The following is a 19,645-nucleotide window of genomic DNA, read 5'->3' as shown; positions in this document are numbered from 1 at the left end:
CCATAGTCACCAAAACAGCATGGTACTGGTATAAAAATAGTCAAAGGAATAGAGGAACAAAGGAACAAAGGAATAGACCAAAGGAACAGAATAGAGAACTCAGAAATAAAGCCAAATACTTACAGCTAACTGATCTTCAACAAAGCAAACAAAAACATAAAGTGGGGAAAGGACACTCTACTCAACAAATGGTTCAGGGATAATTGGCAAGCCACATGTAGAAGAATGAAACTGGATTCTCATCTCTCACCTTCTACAAAAATCAACTCAAGATGAATCAAGGACTTATATTTAAGAGTTGAAACCATAGACATTCTAGAAGATAACATTGGAAAAACCCTTTTAGACATTGGTTTAGGCAAAGACTTCATGACCAAGAACCCAAAAGCAAATGCAACAAAAACAAAAATAAATAGATGCGACTTAATCAAACTAAAAAGCTTCTGCACAGCAAAAGAAACAATCAGCAGAGCAAACAGACAAGCTACAGAGTGGGAGAAAATCTTCACAATATATACATCTGACACAAGCCTAACATCCAGAATCTACAAGGAACTCAAACAAATTAGCAAGGAAAAAACAATCCCACCAAAAAGTGGATTAAGGACATGAATAGGCAATTCTCAAAAGAAGATATACAAATGGCCAACAAACATATGAAAAAATGCTCAACATCACTGATGATCAAGGAAATGCAAATCGAAACCATAATGTAATACCACTTTACTCCTGCAAGAATGGCCAAAATCAAAAAAATACAAAATAATAGATGTTTGTGAGGATGTGGTGAAAAGGGAACACTTTTACACTGCTGGTGGGAATATAAACTAGTACACCCACTATAGAAAACAGTGTGGAGATTCCTTTAAGAACTAAAGGTAGAACTACCATTCGATCCAGCAATCCCACTACTGGGTGTCTACCCAGAGGAAAAGATGTCATTATGCAAAAAAGATAACTTATACACGCATGTTTATAGCAGCACAATTCTTAATTGCAAAAATGTGGGACCAGCCGAAATGCCCATCAATCAATGAGTGGATAAATTGTGTGTGTGTGTGTGTCTGTGTGTGTGTGTGTATATATATATATTAAATATATATATAATGTATATATATGTGTGTATATCTGTGTATGTGTGTGTGTGTGTGTGTGTGTGTCTGTGTGTGTGTGTGTATATATATATATTAAATATATATATAATGTATATATATGTGTGTATATCTGTGTATGTGTGTGTGTGTGTGTGTGTGTGTATGAATACTAATCAGCCATAAAAAGGAATGAAGTAATGGCATTCGCAGTGATCTGGATGGAATTGGAGACAATTATTCTAAGTGAAGTCACTCAGGAATGGAAAACCAAGCATCGTATGTTCTCACTCATAAGTGGGAGCTAAGCTATGAGGACCCAAAGGCATAAAAATTATATGATGGACTTTGGAGACTCAGGGGGAAGGGTGGGAGAGAGGTGAGGGATAAAAGACTACACATTGGTTACAGCATACACTGCTTGGGTGATGAATGCACCCAAAATCTCAGAAATCACCACTAAAAAACATGCTCATGTAACCAAACACCACCTGTTCCCCAAAAACCCCTGGAAATTATTAGATCCTCCTAGGGGTCTAACATACTCAAAGTCGGAGTCAGACTTTCTCTCAATGCCAGACACACCCATACAGAGGACCTAAATCCTAGCTAGAGATTTTTGGTGAACATAGAAATGAAACGAAGGAAGTCGTGCTTATAGCAGATGACCTAATAATGTACCCACCTCACCACAGGGATATCCTTGGAACTCTAAAATCATTTAGCCATACCCTAGGAGCCTTGGCAAGTCCCTTCTCCCGAAACTGCCGGGGACACCTGTCTCTGAGCCTGCTTCCACAGGGGACTGTTTCTCTTCCCACCCCTTCCTCAGCACCTCCGTGATTTCCTTTTTCAGACATGTTAAATCAAGTTCCAATCTGACAGGTGGCCTAGGGAGCTATTCTTTTTCTTGCTTGCTTATTTATGCTTAGATCTATTCTGTGTGGATTCCAGAGTTCGGTTCTGAGGGAAAATCTTACTTTCTGTATGTGGAATAAGTCTCAAACACGAACAGCTGAAGCTGCAGCTTACCACTTCCCTGTGCTGTGGGACCAGCCAAGCTACCTGTGAAATAAGGTGGTCCAGGTTGCTCCACCCATGGGTTCCCTCATATGCTGAGCACCAGTTGGTTGTGTTTGTTCCCAAATCTGTAAATGCCAATTGTACTAGACATTGTAATTATGCAGTTTAATTATAAAACATAAAATAGGGCCAGGTGCAATGGTTCATGCCTACAATCCTAGCACTTTGGCAGGGTGAGGAAAGAGGACAACTTGAGGCCAGGAGTTTGAGGTCAGCCTGGGCGACATAGCGAGGCCCCGTCTATACAGAAGTTTTGCTAAATAATAAGCTGGGTTTGGTGGTATGTGCCTGCCGGCCCAGCTACTCAGGAGGCTGAGGGAGAAAGCTTGCTAGAGTCCAGGATTTGACGTTGCAGTGAGCTATTATTGAGCAAGACAACTACAAATATTGAGGAAAATTATACACATTTAGGGCTTGCACTCAAATTGTTCTACAGCTATCTTTATTTTTGAGACAGGGTCTCACTCTGTTGCCCAGGCTGGAGTGCAGTGGTGTGATCACAGCTCACTGCAGTCTCGATCTCCCAGGGCTCAACCTCCCAAGTAGCTGGTACTACAGGCATGCACCACCACACTCTGCTAACGTTTTTGTATTTTTTGCAGAGACAGAGTTCCATTTTCATTTACTAAAAACTGGAGATTGTGAACAACACCTTATAGATACACTTTATGCATAAAACCAACACGAAGGAATATAAAAGGAATGACATTGTCCCTACACCAAAAGATTAATGGATAAATGTATATTTTTGTGTTCTAATAGAAAATAAAATGTTTAATGTTAAAATAATTCTTTTTTTTTTCTTTTTTTTTTTTTTTTAGAGACGGAGTCTCGCTCTGTTACCTGGGCTGGAGTGCAATGGCCGGATCTCAGCTCACTGCAAGCTCCCCCTCCTGGGTTCACGCCATTCTCCTGCCTCAGCCTCCCGAGTAGCTGGGACTACAGGCGGCCGCCACCTCGCCCGGCTAGTTTTTTGTATTTTTTAGTAGAGATGGGGTTTCACCATGTTAGCCAGGATGGTCTTGATCTCCTGACCTCGTGATCCGCCCGTCTCGGCCTCCCAAAGTGCTGGGATTACAAGGCTTGAGCCACCGCGCCCAGCCGAAACAATTCTTATGATTCCTTCCTTTAACTGACTTTTTTGATTTCCTGACCAAATAAGTCAGATAAGAGTGATTCAAATGTAGTAACAAATATAGGTTATTATTTAAGTGTAACATTAACTTTACTTATTAATATGCAATTACAGATTATCTTCTAAAGCAATGCATAAACAAGTAGGTCTTCTTGCTTAATATCTCTCTTTTCTCCCTTCATTTCGCTTGGGACATTTAGTACAAGTTGCAGCAGCAACCGCAGGCAATTTCTACCTTGAGCACCAGTTTCACCAAGCTCTCCGGTCCTTGCCTGTGGTCAGGAGGGTCTGCTTTGTTCAGACGCACCCTCTGTTTGGTAGTGTGCACAGACGGATTTTTTTTGCACCTTTAGGTGTCATCTGGAGTAAAAGGGAAGGAAACAATTCCTTGTCTGATCAGAGGAGCCCTTACTTAAGAGCTGCCCGAGCTAGTGGCTTAGCACATTGATTAAGGCATACTCTGTCTTGAAGTTTGTCCTCAGCCTCCACAGAATCACATTTTGGGTCAGAAACTCCAAAACCCAAAGTTCCTGGGCCAGGAACTCCAAATGGTGACTCGCTGAGGCAACATTTCCTGTTACATTTCCATTCCTCCCCATTCCTTTCTGTGAGTTTTTCCTTCTTCTGTCTTCTGGTTCTCTATCTCTCCCTCCCCACAGTTCTGATGTCTACAGGGACAAGAACCCACTGTTTCCTAAATCTGTGAGTCAGGTTTCCAGCTCCTACCAAGCTCTGTATACTAAGAAGGTAAAGTTTAAATAATTTCTTAGAAGTAGGAACTCGAAGATGGCCGAATAGGAACAGCTCCAGTCTCCAACTCCCAGCGCGAGCGACACAGAAGACCGGTGATTTCTGCATTTTCAACTGAGGTACTGGGGTCATCTCTCTAGGGAGTGCCGGACAATCGGTGCGGGTCAGCTGCTGCAGCCTGACCAGCGTGAGCTGAAGCAGGGCGAGGCATCGCCTCACCTGGAAGCGCAAGGGGGAAGGAAATCCCTTTTCCTAGCCAGGGGAACTGAGACACACAACACCTGGAAAATCGGGTAACTCCCACCCCAATACTGCGCTTTAAGGAAACAGGCACACCAGGAGAATATATCCCACACCTGGCCGGGAGGGTCCCACGCCCACGGAGCCTCCCTCACTGCTAACACAGCCGTCTGCGGCGATCTAACCGCAAGGCAGCAGCGAGGCTGGGGGAGGGGCGCCCGCCATTGCTGAGGCTTAAGTAGGTAAACAAAGCCGCTGGGAAGCTCGAACTGGGTGGAGCTCACAGCAGCTCAAGGAAGCCTGCCTGTCTCTGTAGACTCTACCGCTGCGGACAGCGCACAGCTGCAGTCCATTAGGGGAAAGAGCGGGGCCGCTGCAGACCCGAACGACTCTGTCTGACAGCTTTGGGGAGAGCCGTGGATCTCCTAACGCGGAGGTTGAGATCTGAGAACGGACAGACTGCCTGCTCAGGTGGGTCCCTGACCCCTGAGCAGCCTAGCTGGGAGACATCCCCCACTAGGGGCAGTCTGATACCCCACACCTCACAGGGTGGCGTCACCCCTGAGAGGAAACTTCCAAAGAAAGAATCAGACAGGTACACTCGCTGTTCAGCAATATTCTATCTTCGGCAACCTCTGCTGCTGATACCCAGGCAAACAGGGTCTGGAGTGGACCTCAAGCAATCTCTAACAGACCAACAGACAGTCCTTCTGACTGTCAGACGGAAAACTATCAAACAGGAAGGACACCTATACCAAAACCCCATCAGTACGTCACCATCATCAAAGTCCAGAGACAGATAAAACCACAAAGATGGGGAAGAAGCAGGGCAGAAAAGCTGGAAATTCAAAAAATAAGAGCGCATCTCCCCCTGCAAAGGAGCGCAGCCCATCGCCAGCAACGGATCAAAGCTGGTCAGAGAATGACTTTGACGAGATGAGAGAAGAAGGCTTCAGTCCATCAAACCTCTCAGAGCTAAAGGAGGAATTACGTACCCAGCGCAAAGAAACTAAAAATCTTGAAAAAAAAGTGGAAGAATTGACAGCTAGACTAATTAATGCAGAGAAGATCATAAACGAAATGACAGAGATGAAAACCATGACACGAGAAATACGTGACAAATGCACAAGCTTCGGTAACCGACTCGATCAACTGGAAGAAAGAGTATCAGCGATTGAGGATCAAATGAATGAAATGAAGCGAGAAGAGAAACCAAAAGAAAAAAGAAGAAAAAGAAATGAACAAAGCCTGCAAGAAGTATGGGATTATGTAAAAAGACCAAATCTACGTCTGATTGGGGTGCCTGAAAGTGAGGAGGAAAATGGAACCAAGTTGGAAAACACTCTTCAGGATATCATCCAGGAGAACTTCCCCAACCTAGTAGGGCAGGCCAACATTCAAATTCAGGAAATACAGAGAACGCCACAAAGATACTCCTCCAGAAGAGCAACTCCAAGACACATAATTGCCAGATTCACCAAAGTTGAAATGAAGGAAAAAATCTTAAGGGCAGCCAGAGAGAAAGGTCGGGTTACCCACAAAGGGAAGCCCATCAGAATAACAGCAGACCTCTCGGCAGAAACTCTCCAAGCCAGAAGAGAGTGGGGGCCAATATTCAACGTTCTTAAAGAAAAGAATTTTAAACCCAGAATTTCATATCCAGCCAAACTAAGCTTCATCAGTGAAGGAGAAATAAAATCCTTTACAGATAAGCAAATGCTTAGAGATTTTGTCACCACCAGGCCTGCCTTACAAGAGACCCTGAAGGAAGCCCTAAACATGGAAAGGAACAACCGGTACCAGCCATTGCAAAAACATGCCAAAATGTAAAGACCATCGAGGCTAGGAAGAAACTGCATCAACTAACGAGCAAAATAACCAGTTAATATCATAATGACAGGATCAAGTTCACACATAACAATATTAACCTTAAATGTCAATGGACTAAATGCTCCAATTAAAAGACACAGACTGGCAAACTGGATCAAGAGTCAAGACCCATCAGTCTGCTGTATTCAGGAGACCCATCTCACATGCAGAGACATACATAGGCTCAAAATAAAGGGATGGAGGAAGATCTACCAAGCAAATGGAGAACAAAAAAAAGCAGGGGTTGCAATCCTAGTCTCTGATAAAACAGACTTTAAACCATCAAAGATCAAAAGAGACAAAGAAGGCCATTACATCATGGTAAAGGGATCAATTCAACAGGAAGAGCTAACTCTCCTAAATATATATGCACCCAATACAGGAGCACCCAGATTCATAAAGCAAGTCCTTAGAGACCTACAAAGAGACTTAGACTCCCATACAATAATAATGGGAGACTTCAACACTCCACTGTCAACATTAGACAGATCAACCAGACAGAAAGTTAACAAGGATATCCAGGAATTGAACTCATCTCTGCACCAAGCGGACCTAATAGACATCTATAGAACTCTCCACCCCAAATCAACAGAATATACATTCTTCTCAGCACCACATCGCACTTATTCCAAAATTGACCACATAATTGGAAGTAAAGCACTCCTCAGCAAATGTACAAGAACTGAAATTATAACAAACTGTCTCTCAGACCACAGTGCAATCAAACTAGAACTCAGGACTAAGAAACTCAATCAAAACCGCTCAACTACATGGAAACTGAACAACCTGCTCCTGAATGACTACTGGGTACATAACGAAATGAAAGCAGAAATAAAGATGTTCTTTGAAACCAATGAGAACAAAGATACAACATACCAGAATCTCTGGGACACATTTAAAGCAGTGTGTAGAGGGAAATTTATAGCACTAAATGCCCACAAGAGAAAGCAGGAGAGATCTAAAATTGACACTCTAACATCACAATTAAAAGAACTAGAGAGGCAAGAGCAAACACATTCAAAAGCTAGCAGAAGGCAAGAAATAACTAAGATCAGAGCAGAACTGAAGGAGATAGAGACACAAAAAACCCTCCAAAAAATCAATGAATCCAGGAGTTGGTTTTTTGAAAAGATCAACAAAATTGACAGACCGCTAGCTAGACTAATAAAGAAGAAAAGAGAGAAGAATCAAATAGACGCAATAAAAAATGATAAAGGGGATATCACCACCGACCCCACAGAAATACAAACAACCATCAGAGAATACTATAAATGCCTCTACGCAAATCAACTAGAAAATCTAGAAGAAATGGATAATTTCCTGGACACTTACACTCTTCCAAGACTAAACCAGGAAGAAGTTGAATCCCTGAATAGACCAATAGCAGGCTCTGAAATTGAGGCAACAATTAATAGCCTACCCACCAAAAAAAGTCCAGGACCAGATGGATTCACAGCTGAATTCTACCAGAGGTACAAGGAGGAGCTGGTACCATTCCTTCTGAAACTATTTCAATCAATAGAAAAAGAGGGAATCCTCCCTAACTCTTTTTATGAGGCCAACATCATCCTGATACCAAAGCCTGGCAGAGACACAACAAAAAAAGAGAATTTTAGACCAATATCCCTGATGAACATCGATGCAAAAATCCTCAATAAAATACTGGCAAACCGGATTCAGCAGCACATCAAAAAGCTTATCCACCATGATCAAGTGGGCTTCATCCCTGGGATGCAAGGCTGGTTCAACATTCGCAAATCAATAAACGTAATCCAGCATATAAACAGAACCAAAGACAAGAACCACATAATTATCTCAATAGATGCAGAAAAGGCTTTTGACAAAATTCAACAGCCCTTTATGCTAAAAACGCTCAATAAATTGGTATTGATGGAACGTACCTCAAAATAATAAGAGCTATTTATGACAAACCCACAGCTAATATCATACTGAATGGGCAAAAACTGGAAAAATTCCCTTTGAAAACTGGCACAAGACAGGGATGCCCTCTCTCACCACTCCTATTCAACATAGTGTTGGAAGTTCTGGCTAGGGCAATCAGGCAAGAGAAAGAAATCAAGGGTATCCAGTTAGGAAAAGAAGAAGTCAAATGTCCCTGTTTGCAGATGACATGATTGTATATTTAGAAAACCCCATCGTCTCAGCCCAAAATCTCCTTAAGCTGATAAGCAACTTCAGCAAAGTCTCAGGATACAAAATTAATGTGCAAAAATCACAAGCATTCTTATACACCAGTAACAGACAAGCAGAGAGCCAAATCAGGAATGAACTTCCATTCACAATTGCTTCAAAGAGAATAAAATACCTAGGAATCCAGCTTACAAGGGATGTAAAGGACCTCTTCAAGGAGAACTACAAACCACTGCTCAGTGAAATCAAAGAGGACACAAACAAATGGAAGAACATACCATGCTCATGGATAGGAAGAATCAATATCGTGAAAATGGCCATACTGCCCAAGGTTATTTATAGATTTAATGCCATCCCCATCAAGCTACCAATGAGTTTCTTCACAGAATTGGAAAAAACGGCTTTAAAGTTCATATGGAACCAAAAAAGAGCCCGCATTGCCAAGACAATCCTAAGTCAAAAGGACAAAGCTGGAGGCGTCACGCTACCTGACTTCAAACTATACTACAAGGCTACAGTAACCAAAACAGCATGGTACTGGTACCACAACAGAGATATAGACCAATGGAACAGAACAGAGTCCTCAGAAATAATACCACACATCTACAGCCATCTGATCTTTGACAAACCTGAGAGAAACAAGAAATGGGGAAAGGATTCCCTATTTAATAAATGGTGCTGGGAAAATTGGCTAGCCATAAGTAGAAAGCTGAAACTGGATCCTTTCCTTACCCCTTATACGAAAATTAATTCAAGATGGATTAGAGACTTAAATGTTAGACCTAATACCATAAAAACCCTAGAAGAAAATCTAGGTAGTACCATTCAGGACATAGGCATGGGCAAGGACTTCATGTCTAAAACACCAAAAGCAACGGCAGCAAAAGCAAAATTGACACATGGGATCTAATTAAACTAAAGAGCTTTTGCACAGCTAAAGAAACTACCATCAGAGTGAACAGGCAACCTACAGAATGGGAAAAAATTTTTGCAACCTACTCATCTGACAAAGGGCTAATATCCAGAATCTACAAAGAACTCAAACAAATATACAAGAAAAAAACAAACAACCCCATCAAAAAGTGGGGTAAGGATATGAACAGACATTTCTCAAAAGAAGACATCCATACAGCCAACAGACACATGAAAAAATGCTCGTCATCACTCGCCATCAGAGAAATGCAAATCAAAACTACAATGAGATACCTTCTCACACCAGTTAGAATGGCAATCATTAAGAAGTCAGGAAACAACAGGTGTTGGAGAGGATGTGGAGAAATAGGAACACTTTTACACTGTTGGTGGGATTGTAAACTAGTTCAACCATTATGGAAAACAGTATGGCATTTCCTCAAGGATCTAGAACTAGATGTACCATATGACCCAGCCATCCCACTACTGGGTATATACCCAAAGGATTATAAATTACTCTACTACAAAGACACATGCACACGTATGTTTATTGCGGCACTATTCACAATAGCAAAGACTTGGAATCAACCCAAATGTCCATCTGTGACAGACTGGATTAAGAAAATGTGGCACATATACACCATGGAATACTATGCAGCCATAAAAAAGGATGAGTTTGCATCCTTTGTAGGGACATGGATGCAGCTGGAAACCATCATTCTTAGCAAACTATCACAAGAAGAGAAAACCAAACACCGCATGTTCTCACTCATAGGTGGGAACTGAACAATGAGATCACTTGGACTCGGGAAGGGGAACATCACACACTGGGGCCTATCATGGGGAGGGGGGAGGAGGGAGGGATTGCATGGGGGAGTTATACATGATATAAACGTCATGCACATGTACCCTAGAACTTAAAGTATAATTTAAAAAAAAAAAAAAAAAAAAAAAAGAAACTCAGTTTCAAAAAAAAAAATAAATAAATAAAATAGTTTGAAAATGAAAAAAAAAAAAAAAAAAAAAAAAAAAAAAAAAAAAAAAAAAAAAAAAGAAGTAGGAACTCAAGGAGCTCAAGTTAATTCACAAACCACTGTGCGAAGACAATAATAAAGTTACAGTTTCAGGGCTGGGGCGGCCAGGAGAAAACATTACAAACGGTCCTTCAACAATTTGCAATTTGCTGTATTATATTAAAAATATATTTATTTGAAAAATATCCAGAACATATACATTGAATCTAATATAAATAAGAGACTTAATGGGAGAAACATAAACACATTTTACATTAATCTTGAAAAATCAATTTCCATTAATAAATAGAAGCACAGGAAACAAGCTGAAAATAGCATAGATCAGGATGTCTTTTTTTTTTTTGAAGAAAAAAGATGATATTGCTGTTCATAATTACAAAAAAAGGATGATAATATTTTAAATGAGTTAACTTTGGTCCATCATGCTTACTTCACGGTGTGAAGAAAACAGCACTTGAATGATTTTTTTCCCTTAATTTGTTCTAAATTACAGCAAAGTGCTCTGCAAGAAACAAGTGCTTGTGTTAATTAATTCTGAATAAAGAAGGTCACTGGTATATGTAGGGCTCATTTTGTGGTTTCAGTTGTTGGCATTCTTCTGCAATTAGAATTCATCATTAGGTATTAGAGAATGCATAGTTTCACTTTTTTAAGTCCAGAATTTCAGATTTAGGCACATTTTAAAATTTTTCTCTAAAAATATTCTGACCCCAAGCTAAAAACTTGCTTTCTAACTCAAAAAATACTAAAGAAAGCTGTTTTATCTAACATTTCCTACAATTTAATACATATTACTTACCTTGTTAAGCCTTCTGACAGAATTAATCAGTTTCCTCTCCTTTTTTTTCTGATTCTCTTCTTCTTGATATTATTTATGTCACATTGCATTGCACTTACCATTTACATATTCCTCTCCCTGAGACTGAGTTCCATGAGGGGAGAGATGGGGTATTATTGGTATTTATAACCTCCGAGCACAGGACACTCTGGGCCACAATAGGCTCTAAACAAATGTTTACTGATCAGAATTGTTTATTGATATATTTTAAGTGCTGCCAATATACATTAACATAACAGTGCTTGCTAAGATACGTTAAAGTATGTAAGACTTCCGCATTTAGGTTTTCACTTTCTAAATCAGGGGTTGGCAAACTTCCTGTAAAGGTCCAGAAAGTAAGTATTTTAGGCTTTGCAGGCCATTTGGTCTCTGTTGCAACCACTCAGCTCTGTCATGGAAGCATGAAAGCAGTCATGCACAGTATGTGAGTGAATGCGGAATGGCAGTGTCCCCATAACCTTATTTCCAAAATGGGTTGCAGGCTGGATTTGGCCCTGCCAACTCCTGCTCTAAATCCTCATTTTGAAAGGTGGGGAAAGAGGTAATAAATATTCCAGGCATGTATCGTGATGATCACTACAGTCAAAGTTTCTAATAAATGTTGGCAATAAGAATCATGATGTACATGCCATTTTGGAAATGTCTCCCAATTTTTCTTCTCTAAGAACAAAATGGAAATGAAGTGAGTTTTTCCCTGCCATACCCTATTAATACTAAGGCATAAGGTTGTAGGGGATAAGCAGGAGTATGAGAATTAGAAGTACTGATAAGACAGGGAGGTGACACAAAAGAAGAATGCAGAGAAAAGAGAGCAGATGGAAGTCAGCGTGGCCTGCAGCAAGATGTGTCTGGGTCCTAATCCTATAGCGGATGGTGTGTTAGGTAGGTTGGAGACACACAGGGTTTTGCCCTGCTTCTCATCTGAGACAGGAGAGAAAAAAAGTCATATAGCAGTGGTCCTCAAACTTTTTGGCTAGCATACAAAATTGCTAAAAGAATTGTGAAAGAAGGCATTTCGCTTCACGAATTTCTAAGTCGACAGCCAAAATTTTTTATAATTAGGATGCAATTTTCAGAATATTATAAATAATGATGTGTAAAAATAAAAGTGCCTTATCACCCTTTTAATATAGCCAATGGAATAATATCATAGCAAAATGTTAACTTTTTATATTGAAATGATTTTAGGTTTACAGAAAAATTGCCAACTTAGTCCAGAGAGTTCCTGTATAGCCTCCCTCAACTTCTTCTAATGGTATATCTCACAAAACCATGGTATAATCATCAAAACAAAGAAACTAATACTGGTACAATACTATTAAGCCACAGACTTTATTTTACTTTCCCATTTTCCCATAAAGTCCATTTTCTGTTCCAGGATCCAGTTTAGGATTTCAACTTGCATGTAGTTGTCATGTCTCTTTAGAGTCCTCCAATCCTTGACATTTCCTCAATCTTTCCTTTCTTTCATGACCTGGACACTTTTGAAGTGATCATTTATCTTGTGGAATGTCCCTCAACTTGGATTTGTCTAATGTCTTTTCATGATTAAGTTGAAATTACACATTTTGGAGAGGATACCAAAGAAGTCATGTGCCCTCCTCAGTGCCATACCAGGGGGTACATGATGCTGATGTGGCTTATTACTGCTTCTGTTAACCTTGATCCCTTGATTAAAGAAGTTTCTTTATTGTAAAGTTATTACTTTCCCTTTGTAATTAGTGATTATTTTGAGGGGAATACTGTAAGATTATGCAAATATTCTGTTTTTCCTCGAACATTCACCCCCTAACTTTTGCACCAACTTGTAGGTCTTGCCAACAACAATTATTACTGTTGTGTTTTCCTGATAGTGATTTTTGTTTCTCCCATTTCTTCTACATTTATTAATTGGAATTTACTGGGGAGAAGAACTGTTTCTTCTTTTCATTCTTTCATTCACTCATTCAATTGTTTACATCAGTGTGGACACACAGATATGTATTGTATGGGTTATAATCCAATATTATCATTTTTTATTTTTTGCTCAAATTGTTCCAACATTTCCACTGGAGAACTCCTTCAGGGTGGTTCCTGTGCCCTTTGGACATGCCCCATCTTTCTGTGAGCACCTCCTTATTTTCTGCCATCACAAGATATTCCAGTTTCATCTTGTGTTTTCCTGCCTTAGACCTGCAATCAACTACTTTCTCAAGAAGCCTAAGTTCCTTTGACTGGAGATACTACAACAATTTGAATTCTATCATAATCTATTTAAAAATAGAAATACACACAAATAACCTCTTCAGCAGTCAGAGATATTACTTTCTTTTAATCTTGTATTTCCATTCCAACTCCCCTGCAGAATTTTATCCTAATGAAATATACTTTTATTTGTGAAATACTTTATTCATTACCTTATCATATTTTCCTGCAGTAAAAATATGTATATAAATTAAAATTATTTTTTAAGAAGTCCCTGTGAACATAGGCTCTAAATACTATACATTTTCTTCTACATTGAGTTGTCATTTCAATTATTGTTAGTATACAATTGATCAGAACAAAATAAATACATTACAAAGATTAAAATAAGATCAGTATATGTCAAACTAAAATGATAGCAAATGGATCTCTTAATGAAATGGATGTATCACAGATAAAAATTAATTAGTATTAGTTAAAAATTGCTAGTATAAATCAAGCTTCAGCATCAATTCTGTTCTCTCTTTTCTTTTTTTGTAGGTATACATGCTGAGAAACTCTGGTAGAAATTGCTGGTGCTAACTGTAGTCAGTTATCTTCTCTTTCCTGAGCACACAAAGCAGAAGGCTTCCCGGACTTCCTTTCAGTTAGCTTAGGTCATGTGACTAGTTCCAGCCAATGACACACGAGTGGAAGTGCCACGTGTTTCTTCCCAAACCCAGGAACTTAACAGTTCTCTAGTGCCGTAGCAGCACTGGAAGCCCCATGTTCTGGAGGTAGGACACAGCCTGGACCTGTGAGTTACTGCTTGGAGACAAGTGTCCTGACCATAGCAGGCTTCGCATGATCAATAAATTAACTTCTGAGTTTTGTTTTTAACCACTAGTATTACAGGGTTTGTTTCCACAGCATACTCTAACTTATCTTAACATAGAAACTTTGTCCATATTAAATAGGTAGATGGGACTAAAAGGAGGTTTGTTATAACAATATCCCTCTACTATTTGAATTCCTTTCTCATAGGTGCCAAAAAAAATCAGTGATTCTACATTAAAATTTTTTTTTATCATCTATCAACTAACTGTTTGATTATGTCCTCCTTCAGTTTTTCGTAACTCAAAGAACTGGAAGCACCCTACTTGCAAAATGATTTGTTACCCAGTCATTAGAATGATTCATGTCAATTTCCTACAAGTAAAATTAAAAGGCTTTACTAAGACCCTTTAAGTAACTGTTCATTATGCCTGTTACTCTTTCACTTACAGGCACCTTGCTTTACCTGATATACAAATGAAGGCTGGGAAAAGTAAAATATCAATTCATTATAGTTCGGTCTATACTATTTTTCTATTAAAATGCCTTTATCATATTATAAGCTTTAATCAGAACACAAGAGCAGCAGATTTAGTTCATTCAATTAACACAAAATGTTCATCATAAAACTTAATGGGTAAAGTCAATCCTTGTTGTCAAACCAATGAGCCAAATAAAAAAAAAGTTCAGAAAAGGTCTGAATTCATTTTTCAGTTCAAAGAAGGTTGTTAATACTGATCCTCACAACTCACATAGAAATCTAAGATAAATCAAGCCTTGGGACTTTCTTCTGGATAACATAAGATGTTAGGTTCTTAGAAACACACACTTCCCTTTGCTTTTACCAGACGTTTTCTATAACTTGTTCTCTGACAATAGTCAGGTAATAGATGAGATAAATTTTCAAATGAAGGTGGTTAGCACTCCAGCTGTTCCACTGTATAATACATATTAATTTAGAATATGAACATGGGGCAAAATAACTCATTTCTAAGTCATTGCTTCAACTTTAACAGAAAAATGTTCTAACACAGAAAAAGACATGAGGATCTACAGAATGAGTTTATGATTTCTTTATTAAAAGAAGCTTCAATGACATCAATACTTTGAATATTTTTCTTTGGAGTTATGGAGGATTTTTCCATAGTAAGATCTGAAATGAAAGCCATTTCTTTTTCTTTTTAAAGGTAGAGAAAGGCATTTGTGTAAAGAGAGGTGGGAAAGAAGAACCACGGGTGCCCTCAGGCAAATCAGTTATAAGAAAAAATATACATGAAGATTCTGGAAATTAAGTTTCTTAAAATACCCATGCTCCTGTATTCCTAAGGCATGTGTCCCCAGTTCGAAGACTGTTGACTTAGAGGATGTATTTCAACAGCCTGTGGAAGCTCCATAATGAATCAAAGATGGGTCTCAAGTTAACATCCTCTGTCAGCCACAGATTGGAGGCCCATAGAGGACTCCAGGCCTTAGGAGACAGAGGCCTGGCTATATAGGAGGAGCATGGATCCATGAATGACTAAATAGAGCAAAGTCCTCTTGTCAGCCCATGCAGGTGTGGGTGAGAAAAAAACCTTTGCTGTGTTAATCCACCAAGACTGTGGGATTGTTTGCTAGGGCATTTCGCCTTTCTGTACTAAAAGAGTAGCTAATGGTAGCTAATAGGATCTCACCACTGCAGGGGTGAAGTGACTGCCTTGTAGCCAAGAACTGCAGTGTCCAGATAGGGAATTCAACAGGAGACACAGTCACTTCTCAAGAGATAAGACAGCACCAGGGACAGCCAGAATGAGGCCAAATCAAAGAGAACAGACTACAGATTAAAGCAACTGCAGACTTAACAGCAGGTGCCAGCAGAATTCCCAAGAGTGAAGCCAGACAGCTATTCTTAGTGGACATCAGCTGACATACATCCATAATAAGTTATCACCTTCTCCCCTCAACACTATCAGGACACAGCAAGTTCTCATATATCCAACCACCATTTTGAAAAGAGTAAAGAAACTCCAAAAGACAATGTTTAAGTGAACATTCAGTAAACATTTAAACCTGAAAGAAGACTGTTGTAATTGTAGGAGCCCAAGATACTGTTAAATGGAAAAACCCAAGAATTTCCATTACTCAGAGTCTATAAAGATGCTCAAATTAGTTATAGAAAATAATTGACTTTTGAAAGGGCACATTAACTATGTGTGAATTTGTGATCCTGCTGCTTTTTTGGCATAAATGTAAGGACTACAAGTGTAATTTTGTTACATAAATACAGTATGTAGTGGTAAAGTCTGGTGTAACCATCACCAAAATAGTGTATAATATACCCATTACCTGCTACTTTTTTTTTCTTTTCGTCTTATAGCTACAAAATCTAGTTCAGATCAAAAATACACGTGAGGCTGGGTGTGGCGGCTCATGCCTACAATCCCAGCACTTCGGGAGGCTGGGGTGGGTGGATCACGAGGTCAGGAGATTGATACCATCCTGGCCAACATGGTGAAACCCTGTCTCTACTAAAAATACAAAAATTAGCTAGGCATGGTGGTGCGTGCCTGTAATCCCAGCTACTTGGGAGGCTGAGGCAGGAAACTCGCTTGAACCAGGCAGTCGAAGGTTGCAGTGAGCCGAGATCACGCCACTGTACTCCTGCGTGACAACAGAGCGAGACTCCATCAAAAAAAAAAAAAAAGTGAAAAAAGTGACAAAAAAATTGCATATATATAAATGTAGCAGAATACTTTAGTACTATTTCTGCAAATTCAGTAATGGCAAGAAGTGTGTGATCTGTCCATGGGTCCAGATTCTCTGGAGATGTTGTTCAATACTAAACACCAAAGCATGGAGCATTGACAAGCAATACAGCTTATTTCTGCAAAATCACTTTCCGAATGGTGTATTTTGTCAAATTATTATGTGTGACTATATACCTTGACAGGAAGGCTGGTTGATTAGCAGTTTTTACAAGTCCATTGAAAAGAACAGAACTTTAATTCTACTCAAAAGATTGTTAAATTGGGCTTTTATACCATCTGGTGAGTTCAAGCCAATTATTCTTTTGAGTCATAAATACGCAACTGCCACATAATATAATATCTTTTAAAAAATGAAGTTCCAATACTTAAAAAATTATGGAAGTAGATTGTCTCAGTGTGTAAATTACAATAGTAGTGAAGAGCTGCTTTTGGAAGCTGGGTTAACTGTTGCAGGCCACAAGGATTCCATTCTTAGTGGTATGCTCTTCAAATTGTATTTCTAATGATGATGGTTTGCCTCCTAGAAATTCATTCATACTTTCTCTCAGAGCTCCCCCTTGTGACTAGTGGCCACTGGTTTTGAGGCAGTTGGTCGTAATAATTAAAATGCACACTCTCAGGGAGGCCCTGAGAGCCCGCAGCTTCTCTCTATCATGGAACTTTACTTCATTTTCATAACCACTTGCTATTTTCGGCATATGCATTTCTTTACTGAGTTACTGTCAGTTTTCCCTCATTAGAAAATAAGTGCCATGAAAAGATAGCCCTTACCCCAAGTTGCTCACCTTAGCATCTCTGTTTCTAGAACAGCACTTTTTTTGAGTTGGGGTCTCATTCAGTTGCCCAGGCTGGAGTGCAGTGGAGCAACCATAACACTGCAGCCTCCAACTTCTGGGCTCAGTTTATCCTCTTCCCTTAGCCTCCCAAGTAGCTAGGACTACAGGTGCATGCCACCATGTCCAGCACACTTTTTTCTTGATAAAATCCAATAAACAGTTATGTAATGAGTACATTTTTAGATATTGATTATGAAGCTGTTTTCTTTATAAGGAACTAATAAAGGAAAATAAAATCTATAATTTTTTATTTACAGACAGTATCATAATCATTATTTACCATCTACACTGACTAGACTAATATAAAAGGAGATGGTTCCCAGAAAATAGCTTATTAAATAGAACAACTAAACTCATTTACATAATAAAGATATCTAGATTACTAATTTATTTAGTACTTCTCAACAATCGTCTGTCTGGTTCTAACGAGACTATAATTCAGATCTTTAGCTCTTCCCCTTTAAATCCAAGTTACATTTTATATCTTCCAGTTGTTAAGAGTGTTAGATATTATTCTGTATCTTTAGTTTTTCAGAAAGTCCATGAGTTTCAACAGTACAACTGTTAAAGTTTTAATATATTACTTTAAGCTTATCTATAAGACATTTTAAAATATCCAACTTAATAGTCATTTAGTAATTGAAGGTTTAAGTCCACATTTTAACTATATGGTTGTTTATAAAAGTGTGCTGCTAACGAAGGTCTTTGCCATTTAAAAGAAGGTATTTTTCTTCTCCTTTAGCTTGAGATGTTAGACCTAATAAAAATGAATGTCATCTTACATATCAGTTGAGAGCCCAGAACCTGTGATCCTTAAGCATAGATATTAGTATTTTCCAAATCCTGCTATTAAAAGTGAATTCAAAAGAAACAACTAAGAATCCTCTCAGAAGCCCTTTCCTTTTCCTCTCATATACAAGATTAATTGTTTTTTGCTTCTTTCTGTCTTTCTTAATGATATGAGTGTGGGTAAATGTCTGAATAGATACCAGATTAGTTTTAATCCCCCAAATTTTATAGAGACACATTAATGCAAAAACTATTACTCATATTGATTTGAGAATTTTCAACAGGGAGTTTCTTTTAATAGTTCTTGTCTTTCTGAAAAATAACCAATGCATAATTTCCCCTTTTTAAGAATGGATCACAGTTTAGGGAAATGAATAAATCAAAACCCATCTGATTTGGTTAAAATTCAAAACCAGTAATCACTTCAAGAATAATTAAAATGGTGACCCAATTCACATTCTAATAGCATGTGGGCTGTAAAGGGAAAGGCAGATGAAAGTCCTGTTTAGTCTTCTTTACTCACCCTGGTGGTTGGGGCATTCTCTGACCTCATTATTATTGGTCACTCTTCTCAAGATCAGAAATGAGAATATTTTCTTCTAAATGTACTGTACTAAAGTTGGTTGCAGGATAGTAAGGATTCCGAAACCCTGCAAGTCTCCTGAAGAAATCACCGTTATGCTTGTAGATGCAGAAGGAAAGCGTGCAAATGGCCACAGTGACTATGAGTGTCAGTACTACCACAAGAGGAATGATGCTGTGACTTGGTCCTGAAAGAAGATTTTTTTTTTTAAAGGAAAATGTCAATGGCAATGAAGTAATGTAGATACTGTCATACAGTTGCTTTCTATCTTATTATTTCTAAGAAAAATCAAAATGTTCTGTATGGTATCAAACGTACCTTTTTCTGGCAGCTCCTCTGCAGTGCCAATATCTAAGATCAAATACAAAAATTAAAATGAGGTTTTTCTTTTAATTCAGCAAAAATACGTCATTACTTACACAGGGATCAGCAAACTATGACCCATGGAACAAATTGGGTCACCTGTTTTTATAAAAAATGTTTTACTGGAACTTAGCCACACTCATTCATTGATGTATCATTACAGCTGCTTTCGTGCTACAATGGCATGTGATAGAGACCATATGGCTCCCAAAGTCTAAAATGTTTAC

At 38.8% G+C, this 19,645-nt stretch overlaps 1 protein-coding gene across 5 annotated transcripts in view; it reads right to left on the bottom strand.

Annotated features, from left to right (window-relative positions):
- Positions 1-3,284: 3,284 nt before the first annotated feature.
- PLA2R1 (phospholipase A2 receptor 1) overlaps positions 3,285-19,645 on the bottom strand; it is a 140,524-nt gene continuing 124,163 nt past the window's right edge. For 3 of the 5 annotated variants that reach the window (XM_033231335.1, XM_033231339.1, XM_033231340.1), the window contains 2 exons: positions 19,374-19,406; positions 18,735-19,242 (listed from right to left, as the gene is read on the bottom strand). In XM_033231335.1, coding sequence (XP_033087226.1) covers positions 19,028-19,242; positions 19,374-19,406 — 248 coding nt within the window. In that variant the 3' untranslated portion in view covers positions 18,735-19,027. Of the gene's footprint in view, positions 3,670-10,410; positions 10,768-18,734; positions 19,243-19,373; positions 19,407-19,645 lie in introns of those variants that run through there. The other 2 variants (XM_033231336.1, XM_033231338.1) reach the window with 2 other exon arrangements.

The sequence above is a fragment of the Trachypithecus francoisi genome, unplaced genomic scaffold (assembly GCF_009764315.1).
Source record: "Trachypithecus francoisi isolate TF-2019V2 unplaced genomic scaffold, Tfra_2.0 Lachesis_group13, whole genome shotgun sequence".
Classification (NCBI taxonomy): domain Eukaryota; kingdom Metazoa; phylum Chordata; class Mammalia; order Primates; family Cercopithecidae; genus Trachypithecus; species Trachypithecus francoisi.
The sequence above is the reverse complement of the archived record's forward strand: the minus strand, read 5'-3'. Positions and strand labels throughout refer to the sequence as shown.